Consider the following 16761-nt stretch of genomic DNA (forward strand, 5'->3'; position numbering starts at 1 on the left):
TATCCGAACCCGATTATGTTATATTCAGGTTTGGCTTCTGAACCCGTTTATATATTTTTTATTATTTAAATAAGTAAATAAAACTGATATTTATTGGATTCGAACCCAAGTAAGGAAGGAAGACAGCCAAAGTCTATACCATCTTAACCAATAGTTTCTTTTGTTAAATGTTGACAAAAATATCAAAAATATAGTTAGTTGAATTATCAATGTGATGACAGTAATGTATATAAATAAAAAAATTATTAGATTACCCAGGAAAAAGATTTTAATAATTTTTCAATTTAATCGAGTTTTTAAACGGGTTAGGTTAATTATAGGGTAGTAAAAATGTAATAGGGTTAGAATTAGGATGATAATTTTAAAATTATTCGAGTAGTTAATAGGATTAAAGTAGTTAATTTTTTATAAGGTTAGGGTTCGGGTACCTCAAAATTATAGGGTACCCTACCCCGTTGACATCCCTATTCATGTTTATGTCAATCACCAAATAATCCTAAGTTGGACCCTTTATTTCTCTTAATTTGTTTTGTGTTTTTTTTTTTTTTAGGTTTTAGATAAAAGCAAACTCACATTACTTAATTGTAACGCAGTATATACATTTGTACACACATTTTTGTGTATATATATCAATTTTAAATAATTGTGCATTACTGTTAGTTAAAAATCAATTTTTTTTGGTTTAATATGAGGCATACAAAGCAAAGAGGTATTCATTGGCCGGATCTATCATTTTAAAAGTCAAGCTATTTTAGAATTAAAATTAAATAAAACATATATTATTTATTAATATAATAATCTAACAGGACTAGATTGGGATCAAATTTAAAATTCCATGCCTAATCCCAACGCCAAGCGAGCTTAATGAAGTTAAAATATATAAATGAGAAAATGAATTATAAACTTGAGTTTGGGAAATTAAATTTGAAAAAAATATATTTGAATTTTAAATTTGATATAAATTGTGTTAATTTTTTATTTACAATTAAATGGACATACATAAGACACAGGATTTTTATTATATTTCTTGATAACTTCAAATTTGTATTTCATAGCATAAAATTATGAATAGATACTTTATTAAATTCTTTTTTTAATAAATTTAAATTTTATAAAGTTGCTATAAGTAAAATAAAAGAAAAGCCATGTTCGGGCTAATGGTTGTTATCCCTCCATAGAATATTATAAGGTTCAAGATTTGAATACTTGCTCACGTTTGGTCTAACGGTTAACATACGTTTATTTTTATTATTCCTAATTTTATTTTTTAGAATACATTTGGTATATAAAGGCAAAATAATTAAATAAAAGTTAATATATTGTCACTACTTAAGAGCAGTTAATAAATTGATTTAAATTTAAATTTCTAATTTATTTAGATAAGTAAATAATTTTTTATTTTCTCCTTAAGTTTTTCTTGATAGATTTGCCAATTGAATATATTATTAAATAGATTTATTTGATAAATAAAGAAAAATATTTATATATAATATAAAAATATATATGATTTGATTTTAATTGTAGGTATTGATTTTTTATACTTTAGCTATTCACCCAGATGCGAGTGAACTTATTATTTTGTTATTACTTTGCAAACTCAATTTGTTACTTTAAAAAAAAAAAAAAGAGTTGGAGGAAATTAAAATGAGCGTGTTTACCAAAAATAAAAAACACCACTGACAATCCTCCAAAAAATTCGTTTCTATAAATTAATAATTTCGAGGGGCTCGCCACCGCCACCTCCACCTCCACCGTCATGCCAAGCGCCACCGTCAACAACCACCGGCCGAGCGAGCTCCTCTCACGGTTGGCTTCCTCCGAGCCAGAGGTCAAGCTCAGGGCACTTCGCGAGGTTAAAAACCAAATAATCGGGAATCGTACCAAGAAGCTTTCCTTCCTCAAGCTCGGCGCGGTCCCCGCCGTCGCCGGCATCCTAGCCGATTCAGCTGATGACGTCATCGACTGCAACAACAACAACTGCAACGTCAATAATAATGTTAACAACATTCTAGTCCAGTCAGCCGCGGCTCTTGGTAGCTTCGCTTGTGGCTTCGACGCCGGTGTCCAAGCCGTGCTCGACGCCGGCGCCTTCCCCAATCTCTTGCGCCTTCTCTCGAATTCTAATGAGAAGGTGATTATTAATATTATTTTAATTTTAAATAGTCATACTTTTGGATCGAATTGGGATATTGATGGAATAATAACAAGAGATTTCAAAACTTTGAAATTTATCAAATTTCTTCTTGCTTCTGTTTATTTGATGCATTTAATTTTTAATTTTCATCTAGAATCAATGTTTTGTTAATTTGTTTTCAGTTGCTACAAAAATTAAATAAAATTGCTCTTGTGTATTTTGGTTTCGTGGTCTAATTCTTATTAAGAAATTCTGGCAACAAAAAAAAAAAAGGAAGAGAAATTTGAATTTAGATTTAATGTGTTTGTTTAAATTGTATAGCATATTTATTGCTTTTTTTGCCTAAATGAGGCATATAGTTCTGTTTGCTCAGTTAAGATGCTAATGTCTCTGCCAAAGATCATTATGACGTACCAATTCAATATGCTGTTTCTTTTAAGATATCAGAAATGGTGGGCAAAGTGTAATTCAGTAATGGAGGCTATATTTGTTTTCTTTTGGGTGTTAAAAATTTGTCATACCATAACCAATCACGTGGAGACATTGTAGTAACTTTGTGTTTGGAAATAGTTTCTAGCATGCTCCGTCAATTTGCTTCCAAAATTTTAAGTCTTAGTTTCTCTCGACTGACAAGATTAAGATTCATTGCTGAAAGGAAAGAAAGAAATCATGATATGGGATTTTCGAAAAGAGACCAAATTTTTTATGTAAGATTAAGGCATTAACTATAACTATTAACTGTCCACTTGATTCATCTAAGCCTTCTCAATTCTGAACTTTGTGAGATTGCATATGATTATCTTTTCTGTCTATTCCAATTCATAAAAAACTGTATCTGTTGTTATTGTATCCGTATACAACCATTTTGCGAGTCTGGTGTGCTTTGGTACAGTCTATGCCAGTTTCATTCATCTTAAACCTTATCAAACAAGTTTCATTATCTTAACCATTGCTGGTGACACTTTTGAGTCCTCTGTTTATACTTATCTGTTTATTTTATCTTACCGCAAAGATCAATGCTTGGTTTGTTCAAAGAATCTTCCAGAGCTCTAAGCTACCCCCATAGAGTTTCTATTTCTGAATGTGCTGCAGCATCGTTGCTCCTGAGGTGGTGGGGTGATTAGTTGCCTCTCCTTTACCAGGCAGATTTGAGACTTTCGGAAAGATTCTTTATCCCTTTTGACCTTTTCAATTATATCCTCATGTAATGCATAGAAAGTGAGGACTCTAGTTTTAAGCTTGTCTTGAGTTTTTAATTCCTTTTTGCATTTCTCGTACTTTCTAATAAGTATTATGGCATTGCTTTTCTTCAGGTGGTAGATGCTGGTGCTCGCGCCCTTAGAATGATTTACCAATCAAAATTGGCCCCAAAGTATGATTTCCTTCAACAGAAAAATATGGAGTTCCTTATCTCACTACTGAATAGCGAAAATGAAAATGTTAGTGGACTCGGTGCAAGTATAATCACGAACTCTTGTGAGACTAGTTTAGAGCAGAAAGCGCTGTTTGATGCTGGTATTCTGAGGAGGCTGAATAGTCTTCTTGAATGTGGTTCTTTAAGTCAGAAAGATGCTAGTTTAGAGTCTTTAGCCTCAATATTTAAGAATAATTCTGAAGTTGTTTCGAAATTTGCGGGACCTGAAATCGAAAGACCTTTGGGTTCTATTATTGATTTATTAAAGGATAGGTACCCCCGTACAAGATTGCTTGCTTGCATGTGCTTGATTGTCATAAGGAGCACCTCTCCCAACCTCTTGCAAGATATAGGGATCAAATCTAAATTGATACATATTTTAATTGAGCTTCTTGATGATCCTGGTCAAGTTGGAGACGAGGCTCCTTTTTCCTTTTCCAGTTTGATAGCACAGAAAGAGGATCTTCAAAAACTAGCTCTTGAGGCCAATGCAATTGATAAACTTCATCACCACTTACAAAAAGGCTCATTGCATCCCAGACGTTATGAAGGAATATTGCTTGCATTAGCTGATATGTGCTCAAAGTTGGAGAGTTGCAGGTCTAAGTTCCTCTCATTGCAGGTTTGTTTCCATGCAAATTATTAACATGCACGATTAATTGTTTGTAATTTCATGTTTAGCTTTTGATTGTCACAAATCTAGAAAAGAGCTAAACGCACTAAATGATGTAGAAAAAGTATTCTAAAACTTAAAACGCTCTAGAGATAATCTGAATTTACCAACAAATACTCAAATATGCCGAAAATATCAATAATTCACAAATCTGAACTTTCTTGAAGCTAAAATAACATAAATATTCATAACTAAACCCAAAACCCTAATACTTGAAAAAGAAGTTAAATACCAATTAATAAAAATAACGTAAATAATCTAAACTAGCCCAAATATATGTAAAGATTACAATTCTATAAAATATAAAATGAAGTACTAGATAATGGAATCCCTTCCTAGCCCCAAGTAGATCTCATCTCACAATTAGACACTTCAGGTTTCAATTTCCTTTTTATGGTTATTCTATATGTGTGGTGAAAAGTTATAACTTAGATTAAGAAAGCTTCTTATTATTGGTATTTTTGCTGTGTTCCCTTGAAGCAGATGTTACTGTAATTTTCTTAACATGCACTCACTCAGGCATTTTTTCTTTAAATGCAAGGGCACACTCTCTCAAGCAAATCTTATTGGAGATTCTTAGTTGTGTGAATAATCAACTACATCAAAGTTTCTAATGTTTTCTCATAATTATAGGTGTTGAATTTGGTAACTGATGCACTAACCGTTGATAGTGCTGATGTACGCACTGCAGCTTGTATATGTTTGAAAAGTGTCACTCGATCAATCAAGGTTTGTAATGTGGGTAACAGTTTTGCAGTATTAGTTTTGATATTTAATGCAAATAGAGCTTATGAAATGCCAATTCAGAATTTGAGTGCAGGCTATTTTATTAATGAAATGGTCGTGGTTCCTTTGGTTCAGCTTTTTCTTGACCCTTCCACTTCTGTCCAGGTATGAATTAAGCTGTTAAAATTGGAATTGGATAATTGTTAGGTAAAATCTGCACTGTCTGCTTGAAAACCCAAAAAGGAAAGGTATTGCAGGAGGTTCATTTCGCAATATAAGTTGTCATCGGATTTTGAGCAATCTGAATTTCTTGTTAATATTTGTGCTCTGACATCTCTGAGCACACGAAGACAGTTGAATCTAAAATGTATCACTGAATTAAAATCTGTTAGGTCAACCTAATTTTAAAAAATATGTTGGGTTTAACCGAATTTAATTAAAGTATAATGGCATATACTTAACTTATATTTCCTTTTTTTATTTAATTGGGTTTGATCTGGTTTAGTAGCCAGTTTTGGCTTGGCATGTTAATGTGCATGGGCTTTAGGTGGCAGCAGAAGCCAGAAAGGCCTGATGCTTTTCCTGTGCTTGATGCTGTATGGCTTGTGAATGGGCTGTTTGGTGTTTTGCTGTTTTTTTCTCTTTTTATTTTCCAAAAGTTTATCAAGGTGCATTTTGGTGATTATTAGAAGTAAATCTTATGGAGATCTTGTAAAGTTCGGAAGCTGTTATCTTTTGACCTGAAAGACTGCTTCAACCTCTGCTATATGCTTGTATTCAGTTTTATATCAACTTAAAATTAATCATTATGAAAACACCTTGTGTGAGATTAATTTTCATATTAATTGTCCTACAATTATGTTGTCTATATGTTACATGTTAAGCCATCTTGTTCCAACAGATCCCGAAGCTTATGAATTAGGTGGATATTAACACTTGCCATTGAATCCTTTTGTTTCCAGGTGGCTGCACTTGGCGCTATTAGCAATGTAGTGGTTGATTTTACAACACATAAGTGTATTTTTGTACAATGTGGAGGGATGAAACAGCTGGTTCAGTTAGCAACATCAATGGAATCAGCTGTTAGGTCTAATGCTTTGTGGGCTTTGAAGAACTTTGTATTCCTAGCAGACAACAGGCTAAAAGAAAGTGTTTTCTCAGAGCTGACAGCATCATTATTATCAAGCCTTATCTGTGGTAATATGATTTGTCTACTTGCAATCCTTCAGGTTGTTTTTTAGCTTATGTGGTGATGTAAGTTCAAATCAAGACACTTCTTAATGTGCATTTACTTTGCAGATCCAGAGCCTTCTGTGCAGGAGCAAGCTTTGGCCCTTGTTCGTAATCTAGTTGATGGATGTATAAACTCAGTTGAGTTTATGTTTGCTGAAGATGGTCTTATATTAGGGGCCATTGGAAGACAATTACAGAGTACTGTGAAAGCTGAAATAGGGATACAGGTTTGAAATCAAGGAAAATAATTAGTTCAGAGTGCACTTATTGTTTGAATAGTGACAAAATGCACTAACAACAGATATAACGTTTGGAATTTCAATCGTTTTAAAATTTAAAATTTGAAATTGCTTTTGGAATGAAAATCTCACATCTAGCATTCAATTTTGTCTCTTTCGCCAAGAGAGATTTCTTTATAGGGCAGTCAAGATATTACATATCTAATTGTGCCCTTTTCATTTAATAAGTCCACTTTTATTCTACTTTGATATTTGGAAGCACAAATTTTGTTTTGGAATAATAATTGTAACTAATCCTTTTTGCAGTTAAAATTTAACAAATTTGCATACATGGTTAGAATGATGATCTCAATTTGATTGTACTGCATCCTTAACCAGGAGAAAGTTCCCTTAGTTGCAGTCAAGATCTACACCTTTAGTTATGCTCATTCAAGGGTCAAATTTTATGCTACTTTGATTACGGGAAATACATTGAAAAATTGCCATTAGAGAAGAAGTTTTGCAAACTTGATAGTTGGCTTGTTGGATGTTGAAAACTTGCCGGAACTTTTGAATGATGTTATTTTATTTTTATATTATTCCATCTAATGATTGGAAAGCTCATTCTGCTATAGTATATATTTTTAAATTATGCCAGTTCTTTCTAATAAGTTATGAATCAGCATATAAGTGGATGCTTATCATATAGGATTGGCTACATATTTTAGGTTTCGAGGACTTCTTTCTCATCTATTGAAATATGGTTTCTATACATCTAAATAGCTAGTTATAAATGTGATTATTTGTCTTCTTTTTTTTTTCTTTGTTCAAGGGCAACAACAATTATAAATTTCTAACAAATATCTTTCGAGATTTTATTTGGTTTCCATATAATAGTCCTGTGACATTGTATTGAAGTGGACAGCTTAAGGATGTTAGAGGTCATAAATACATATTATCACAATTAAATTGCAGGAGTAAAACTGTATGATAAAACTATAATTTAATACTGTGTTAAATGTAATTTTCTCTTTTTAGTGTATGATAAAATTCTTTGCCATGTAGGGAATGTATGCACTATGCAATGTGGCGAGCGGGAATGAGTTTCACAAGGAGGCAGTAATGCACCAACTCTTTCCACAAATGGTTGACAAGAATCAATCTTTTATGATTAATTTTTTGCAGAGTAATGATAGCCAGCTACGTACAGCAACTGTGTGGACAATAGTGAATCTTACTTGTCGATCAAGTCCTGGTGCATTTGGCCGGCTTGTAAAACTGCGCAATGCCGGGATAGTTTCTCAAATAAAGAATATGGTTAATGATCCATGTGTTGATGTTAAGGTCATTAAATTTATGTTTTGGAGCTTCTTTTTCCTTTTTTTTTTCACTTTTCTGATTAACCTAATATCAATATTTGTGGAACAGCTCCGAGTGAGAACAGTGCTAGGGCAATCTATGGCTTTTGGGGACAATTAAATATGTTCATATTCCTTCATTACTTGAACACCAGAAAGCAAGAGATTTGAGGCAGTTTGTTAATCAATTTTAGTCTTCAGCGCATCTTTTTGTAAGAAATTGTCAAGGCTTTCTTCTGTGGTTTGCAACAAAATGGTGAGTTCTAGTTGATGTTTTAATTGCTTTAATTGATTATGGTCATAGAACCGGACTCTGCCAAGTGCTCCATCATAAAAGTCTGAATGGGTTATACATGCATGTATTGCTTTGGAAGGCTGATCCCTGCTCCAGTTCCAAATATGAAAGGTCAAATTGGATAAAGTTCCCATTGGGAGTTGCATTTTAACTTACTAGAATTTTTAAGATTGTTTTGAAGTCAAATATTTCTCTTATCACTTCACAGTTATGGGTGTATTGGATTTACAAATTATTCGATTCATGGCTAAATCCTCGTCTTTGCAATGCTTTTGTTTTGCAGGCACAATGCATTGCTTTCAGTGTATTTTTTTTGTCCCAGTTGGAGCAGTGTGGGAGCCTCGTTGTTTTTGGGTACCGAATGTCAGTTTTACGTTTAAAATATGAAGGATACATAAATTTTGTGTCGATTTTTTGTATGTATCAATTGAGCATTGTACATGAAACAGTGTACCATGAGAACTTGTAGATATTTCCTGTCAAAATAGTGTATCACTTAATGAAAAGCTTTGTTGTTTTCAGCCTCAAAAAGTTTGTTCCAACTCATACACTTAAGAAAGGCTACTAGTTGGCAACTTTGTTAGCACTCGTTTTGAGTTGTGTGAAATAAAATCGCTGAGACTGTTACAGTAAATGCTTTCTTCTCTCCACCTCTCAAGCATATGTATAGCAAATGTCTGCTGCTGCAAGTGTTGAAGCAACTACGTCAAAGACCATTTCGGAAATAAACTGCTTCTGCTGTTGCCGTTAACCAAGTCGCTCAACACCACCAAAACAAGTCCTCACCCTCGTACATACACCAAAAGCGGACTCCAAACAAAGAAAATACCGCCCCAAGAGCAAAGCCCAGACAACATCAATAAAACAGCCGACAAAAACACCAGCTCAACCTGAAACATCACAACCAGCACAAATCCCCTCTCACTCCAAAACAATCAACATACCCCTAGCTGTGCTGACAGTGATTATGTTAGCGAGTTGCACTTTAAAGAAATGAGATTATATGAAGTGTATTTCAAGTGCCTAAGGTGAAGTGAAAAACTTGTGTTCAAATAACAACTGATAAAGGATATATAGCTCATGACATGACCATTTCATCATCAATTTCTATTACGGTGACAAAAGCAACCTTGGGCCAATCTTCTCCCTTGTTTTTCTGCAACCGTTGCTTCAACAAAGGACAGTCCTCAATTCGTAAAACAGAGAGGGATTCAGGCAGCTCCGGACCTGACATAGATTGAAGCTGAGGGCATCCACTAATTTCGAGCTTTTGGAGAGAGGTGAGATGCTGGAGTCCTCTGCTGTTGAGTGATCTCAAGTTGGGAATTTCAAGGATGTGGAGAGATGTAAGAGTTGAAGGCAGGAAACCCTCCTCTGGAAAAGACTCCATACCTTGGCATTTACCCTGGATGCTTAATACTTTAAGAGAGCAGAGCCTCTTCAAATCCCAGTCCATGAGGCTAGCAGCGAGTTTGTTACAAAAGGAAACAAATAATGAGTGCAAATTGGAAGGCAAACCACCTTCAGGAAACGACTCAAGTTCTGGACAGTTACGTATCTGCAATGACCTTAGTGATGGGAGAAGGGAGTGCATCTTTTCAGGCAGTGACTTAAGATCCACAGAGTCAGAAACTTCAAGGCATCTGAGTTTGGGAGCATGCAGTCCACCAACTGGAAATGACAAAAAATTTGGGCATAAACTGATTTTCAGAAACTCGAGAGATGGGAGAACCTGATTAGGCCCCTCTGAAACTGAAAGGGAATTTAGGTTACACCCCCGTATAATGAGATGAGTAAGCTTTGGGAATAATTGTAGCTGGAGGGACTTTAGAGAATAGCAGCTGTATGATATCAACAATCCTTGAAGGGAAGCATAACTTGACCACGCAGGCAATTCTAGTCTCTTACACTTCATGATATCTAGTCTTTTCAAAGTGGCAAGCACAACATCTTGAGGAAGGGACAGAAGAGATGGGCAGTCATCGATTTTCAACTCTTCTAAACAAAGGCTATGCATTATCCCTTCAGGTAGAGATTCTATTGTGTTGCATCCTCTAATCGTAAACTTGTGCAGGCCAGGCAGAGCATTCTTCAGAAGTACCTTATTTGAATATCCCAAATGCAATTCGTAGATAGTTGGAGCCTGTGGAAGTGAAACCATGAGTTGCCGACAATCAATGATCATTAATTTTCTCAATGAAGGAAGGTAGTTAGGCATCATCCCACTTAGCTTGGGACATTTCCGTATATGAAGCTCCCGAAGACATGGAAAATGTCCTCCTTCAGCATCTTGTTCAGAGGGAAGCCATTCCTGCCACTCCAACATCCTCTCAAACCATAAAACTTCAAGACACCTAAATGGCTTAATTGTAGATGAACTGTTTCTGTAGAACTCAACTCCAACTCTCTCAACCGCATGAAGCCCAATGATAAAGAGACTTTTGAGTGATGGTAGTTGCCCAAGTGGTGGTAAGAAGAAGCAGTATTTGCAATGGCTAAGCCGCAAAGACACTATATTTGAGAATGAACAATCCCCTAACCAATCAGGAAACTTTGTGCCACCATAGGATTCAATGGATAGCTTTTTCAAGTTTATATGAGGTTGAAGCATGCTCAGTACATCTCTTTCGTTTGATGTACTAAGAGTATGACCACTCCATTTCAGTACTAACTCAGTAAGGTGCTCTTTGTCCTTAAATTTTGCCTCCAAAGCATCTCTAGGATTGGCAACATTTTGAAGATTGACAATAGTTAGCCTGCCTCGAAGTTGCTGGAGCTCCCCCAACTCTGAAATGCTACATCCACTATGGTTCCCCAAAATAAAAGCAGATAGTACTTGTAGATTTTTCAATCTACTCATTTGTAATGGCATCTCTTTTATTCTCAGTGTCCCACTAATATCAAGCTGACGTAAGTTGACGAGTCTTCCCATTTGGGTGGGCAACTGATTGAGCGAACCACAATCTGCTAATAACAGTGTCAGCAAATTATGCAAAGAACAGATGGATTCTGGTAGTCTCTCAATTGCAGTGCAAGACAGATTCAAATAGCGGAGAAGTTTCAACTCTCCTATTGTACTAGGCAACTCTTTTATATTATCATACTTGGACAAAGATAACACCCGTAAGCATTTTAATGTTGGCAATAGATCATGATATACTTCATAAGGTAGCATTTCAACCCAGAAAAAACGTTTCATAGGTAGGAAGGTCCGCAGACACCTGGTTTCATGAAAGGCATTGAACTTTTGGAAATCATCAAAACCAGTTCTCACATATGAAAAATGACGAACTGTCTTTGGGATTTCATTAGAATCATCGACCTCCAAATGCAAACAAAACCCGTCGGATACAAATTTGGCTAAATCATGAATGAGGTCATGCATAACAAAGCACTTTCCATTGCAACTTGATTGTTGGAAAAATGATCTTGACAGAAGATTGTTGAAGTATTCGACCCCCACTTCTTCCACACTCTTATTTCTTCTAGGTTGAGGCAACAATCCTTCGGCCATCCATAACAGGACCAGATTCTCAATTTCAAAATCATAATCCTTTGGGAATAAAGCACAATATGCAAAGCATCTCTTTAGATGTGAAGGAAGGTGATGGTAGCTGAGAATTAAAGCAGGAAGAATGTTGCCATCGCCAGTTGGTAAATCCCACATATTGCTCTCTAACACGTTATGCCATTCTGTGACATCTCCTTTGGATCGAAGGAGGCCCCCAACTGTTTTGGCAGCCAAAGGCAGGCCACGGCACTTTTTCACAATGTCTCTACCAATAGTTTCCAGGTTTGGTACTTGTGAACTGGAATTTATGTTATCAAATGCATGGTTTGCAAATAACAACCAACATTGTTCATCTGCTAATTGCTTCAGATGGTAAGTTGGAACAGTGCGCATAATTGATGCAACACTTTCATTTCGTGTTGTGACAATGATCTTGCTTCCTTGGGCTCCATGAGTTAAAGGTCTCTTTAAGGCCTCCCAATGGACATAATTTTCATTCCAAACATCGTCTAAGACAAGCAGAAATTTCTTATCCATTAAACACTCTGTCAGCTTGACCTGAAGCAAATTAAGTTCCTCAACCTCACAACTCAGAGAAGTGATTGCCACAAGAATTGCTTTTGTCACTCGAAAAACATCAAAATCTTCTGAAACACAAACCCATATTTTGAGGTCAAAAAATTCCTTCACTCTGTTGTCATTGTAGACAATTTGAGCAAGGGTGGTCTTACCAATCCCACCCATACCAACTATAGAAACTACCCCTACTCCATCTCTGCTCGAATCATCTGACAGTAACAACTTGATTATAGCTTCTTTATCATCATCTCTTCCATAAACACTGGACTCATCCACCAAGGAAGTGGCCGGTAACTTTCTCAATTTTTTTTCCCCAAAACCTTCTCTTAGGGAAAGGATATCTTTCTGTCTTTCAAGATACTCAACTCTCTCAAGAATCTCTTGCAGCTTAGATTCAATTCTCATATTGAATGGATTAAGAGAAGAGAAAAACTTCCTTACCTTGGTTGTGCTGGATTGAAATTCAGCTTCTAGCTTGCATCGCCAAGCTTCAGTTGCAACCTCATCCAGGAGGTCCTCTGCATCATAAACAGCATCTTTAAGCTCGTTAAGCCACTTCCTTACATTGTGGTGTACAATCTGCTTCCCTTCTGCATCATCGAGCACGGCGTTGACAGACAGCAAGGTAGCTTCCAGCTTCTGGAAGAGTTGGCGGTTGAGTCTCTCTCCCCTGATGAAGTCTAGGACATCAGGAGAAGCCATCCTATCAAACAGAACTTGAAGAAAAGCAGATAGGAAAGCTCCACCCACCAATTCAGCAGCCATGCTTTCGAAGAATTGTAGGAGAAAACAAGTGATTTGCGTTTGCAGACAGGAAATCTAGCAAAATTTGTTGAATGTGTCAAAAGGCTTGTAAGGTTTCAATGCTTCAATAGTGCTCTTTGACATTACTTTCGGAATCAATCAAGAGGTGGTAGTTAAACAAGTTCAGGTATTAATTGTGGAAAATGTTTACTCATTCTTATTTTAATGACATTTATTTCTTTAATTTCAAAATTAATAATATCAGTTTAATATATTGAACATTTTCTGTTATTTAATATTGCGTAGGATTGTGTTGACGTGACAAGTTTTTATTAATGTGATATTAAATTTGATGACATGACAATAATAATGTAGTATTTAACGAGTGATACAATAATAATGCTGACAAGCACTAATATAGATTCTATAAATGCAAACATGAAATTATCTAATGTGAATAAATGATTTTAAACGTAATTGCAAAAAAAATAAAAATACAAACAAATTTTTAAGATTTAGGAAAAAAATATTGTGAGATAAACAAGAATTGAATTTGTGTTTTTTCAGTTTAAAAAAAATTAAATTTGTGTGCTTCAAAATTTAAAACAGTGAAAAGAATATTATGAAATAGATAAAAAAAAATTTGTCATGTTGTTATTAAAACATCATCATGTTTAATGCCACGTTGGCAAGAAAGTGCCATGTCAACACAATTAACAGAAAAATCCTAATACTGTTAATTATTGGACTAACATTATCAATTTTAAAAAATGTAGAGAATTAATTTATTGTATAAGGACTAAATCCACTATTTGAATAGAGTACAATTTAACCTTTTATTTTTAATTTGAACTTTGAATTCTTTAGAAAATCTAAAAATTATCATTTTGTGTATTTTTTAAATTAAATTTCATAATAATTTATTTTCTTATACATCTTAATGAAAATTACTTGAAAATATAAAAAAAACTGACTTATTTTTTATTTTCCAACATCATATATTCATTTTAGACATTTTACCTTTTCATAACATTTTTTCACAATAAGCCAAGCATTAAAAAAATTTTAAAAACCATAATTCTTCATAACAATTTCTGATAACACTTTCCAAATACATGGTTTTTAAAGCATAATAGTAATATTAGACCTCAATGGGTTATCAAGGAATAAAAATAAGATCTCATGGGCAACCAGTTACGACATGCTTGGTCGAGGAAAATGATTTATTTATTTTTAATGTGAGGTTGGAATAGTAGATATAAACCCATTAGCTATTTTGAATTTCAAAGAATAGAGCCTAAAATAAATATGCTTATATAGTGTGATTATTACTAACCCTGCCATGTAAAAAGGTTTTTTTTTTTTTCTCATCTTCTCCTCCCTCTCTCTTTTCATCCACCTCTCACATCTTCTCTGTTCAAGCATATCCTACCACTGTAGTCGATATCGTCCTCTGTCTCTCGATATCGTCCAAATGCTTATTCTTGTCTTCCTTTCACTGTCGTCACAATGGTTGGTTGGTTGCGAGAAGTGTTAATTTGGCTCTCCATTGCACCGGTGACACCTCCATTCACGATTTAGAAAAAAAAAAATTAAAATAAAAAATTATATGAGTATTTTAATAATAAATTATTAAATTATTAATAAATATTATAAATTAAAAGAAAAAAATGAAAAAAGAGAAAAATAAAAAATATGATAATATTTTAATATTAAACCTTAATGTTTTAATACTAAGTCTTAATCTGTTAATAATAGCATAGTTAAACTATTATTATATTATAATTGAATAAAAAATATTTACAAAAGATAATGAGTTTCAAAAATCTCAAAAATTTTATTAAATTATAATAAAATGTATTTTTATCATTTTATCACTTATTTTTTTATTATTTTAAAATTACTTTTACCAAGTAAATATTAAAATAATATCAAAACGACGATTTCATTCTATGAATTAAATTATATAATAAGTTTTATATTCTTACACAATAACTATTCCATTCTTCATCAATTTTATTTCGTGAACCAAATGATTCCCTAATAAAATCTTGATTCTAAGACCACGATACACATGGCATAGCACCAAATGGTTGTCTATTAAATTTTAAAAATAATAAATAAATAAGATGTAAGGTTAGAGACCTAAAAGGTGTCAAAAATAAAATTAAACATGTAAAAGAGTCCGGTTAACCATCCAAACTTGAAGGCTCGTAGACAACTTTATTATAACTTTATTATATGTTTGGTTCATAGAATAGAATGAAATGAAATAGAGTAGATATTCTGATAATAGAATACAGGAGAAATCGAATGGAAATATTATTATTTAGTTTGGTTGATGAAAGGGAATAAGGTAAAATTGTTATTATGACTTATTGTAATGTTTAATTGGTAACAATAATTTTGAAATAATAAAAAAATAGAGGATAAAAAAATAAATTTACTTTTTATTATAATATATATTTTTTCTTATTCTTTTTCTCATTATTGGCAACTTATTCATTGAGGGTGGGAGTTATTCTTTATTATAATATATGATTATTTATTTTTATTTTATTTTTTAAATATTAATAATTTATAAATTATTTAAAATGTTAATAATTGATAATTTAAATATTAATATTTTATTTATAATTTAAATATTAATGTGATTAAACTATTAATAGTTTTAATTAATTTTTAAATTTAAAATATTATTTTTTATAATATATAATTAAAAACTTAAATTTTTTACTTTAATTTTTTTCTTTTTTTTCTTTTCATCTTTTCTCCTTTGATCAACCACTAGAGATGTGGCTGGCACAATGGTGCACTTATTTGGCGTTCCTTGTGATCGAATCTGGCCACTAGGGCACTAGATTGGCACTCCTAGTGGCCAAATATGGCTAGGAAGTGCCAAATCCGACTACGAGAATCTGGTTGGGAAACGTCAACCAAATCTAATCATAGACACTAAATTTGGCATTTTCTCAGTTGGATCTGGACAAAGAGCTCTAGATCCTATCCTAAAACTACCTCTACCATCACCTTTACTGCTAATGCCCCCTCCGATGGTGGGTGGAAGATTAGAAAGAAAGAAAAAGGCGAAAGCTGGAACGGAGGGAGAAGAGGAAAAGAGAGAAAAAATGTTTTTATTTAGGTAGGGTTGTAATTTTTTAAACTTGTAAAGAATATTTTGGTCTTATCATTTTCAAAAGCTATTCTTCAATTATGAAAAAATAAATACGATGAGAGTTGGTATAGGTATTTCTCGATTTTCGGTAATTTTAGAAAATAAAGATTTCAGAAAAATGACTATTCTTTGAAATAATTAGCAACCAAACGAAAGAATAAATATTTTTAGCTATTCCCCCAACCAAATATGCTATTATAGTAAGGTTAAGTCCCAACTCTTACTCACCAAAATATATAACCCTAAACATTTGCCAAGTCAAAAGATTACAATATTCTCTTTGTTCCAATTGAATTGTAATAATTGATTTTTATCTTTGATAAAAGTTTTTTAAGTTTGATTTTTATCATTTTAAACAATTTAATGAATTAAATTTTATAAAACATAAATTTACAAATTATTTCATTCAAAAATGTTTAAAAAATATTTTTATCAATAATAAATATAAAACAATAAGAAATGCAAGTTAAAAATATTTTTAACCAATCAAAGTCATAATAGGGCCAGTTTATTGGATTAGAGAAACTAGTAATCATTTCTACATTATTAATATTATTATTATTTTCAAAAATTAAAAATCTTAAATTCTAACTAAGGAAATATTCTTGCCAATGATGATCAAATCCAGTTTGGATGAGGTGCAGTGGAGCCAAGTCCCTGTTTTACAGGAAGAACCTACTTGGTAAAAAAAAAAAAAAAAT

The 16761-nt window shown here is 33.2% G+C and overlaps 2 protein-coding genes and 1 pseudogene across 3 annotated transcripts; 1 reads left to right on the top strand and 2 right to left on the bottom strand.

The window, feature by feature from the left end:
* Positions 1-1617: 1617 nt before the first annotated feature.
* Positions 1618-8582, top strand: LOC18589841 (ARM repeat superfamily protein). Of its 2 annotated transcripts, XM_018127666.2 has the most exons (9): positions 1619-2131; positions 3448-4170; positions 4855-4950; positions 5029-5112; positions 5910-6144; positions 6247-6407; positions 7464-7742; positions 7827-8012; positions 8335-8582. In XM_018127666.2, the coding sequence occupies exons 1-8, from the start codon at positions 1757-1759 to the stop codon at positions 7875-7877; spliced, it is 2004 nt and encodes a 667-aa protein (XP_017983155.2). In that variant the 5' UTR covers positions 1619-1756; the 3' UTR covers positions 7878-8012; positions 8335-8582. The 2 variants fall into 2 exon arrangements, with proteins under 2 accessions (XP_017983156.2, XP_017983155.2); XM_018127667.2 differs by lacking the exon at positions 5029-5112 and having other exon boundaries at positions 1618-2131.
* A 547-nt stretch (positions 8583-9129) lies between these two features.
* On the bottom strand, positions 9130-10212 carry LOC148760972 (putative disease resistance protein At3g14460). The gene has a single exon (XM_088809718.1). The coding sequence runs from the start codon at positions 10210-10212 to the stop codon at positions 9130-9132; it is 1083 nt and encodes a 360-aa protein (XP_088665844.1).
* Positions 10130-13065, bottom strand: LOC18589842 (putative disease resistance RPP13-like protein 1 pseudogene; annotated as a pseudogene).
* Positions 13066-16761: the final 3696 nt, after the last annotated feature.

Source organism: Theobroma cacao, chromosome 9 (assembly GCF_053813885.1).
Source record: "Theobroma cacao isolate CCN51 chromosome 9, ASM5381388v1, whole genome shotgun sequence".
Classification (NCBI taxonomy): domain Eukaryota; kingdom Viridiplantae; phylum Streptophyta; class Magnoliopsida; order Malvales; family Malvaceae; genus Theobroma; species Theobroma cacao.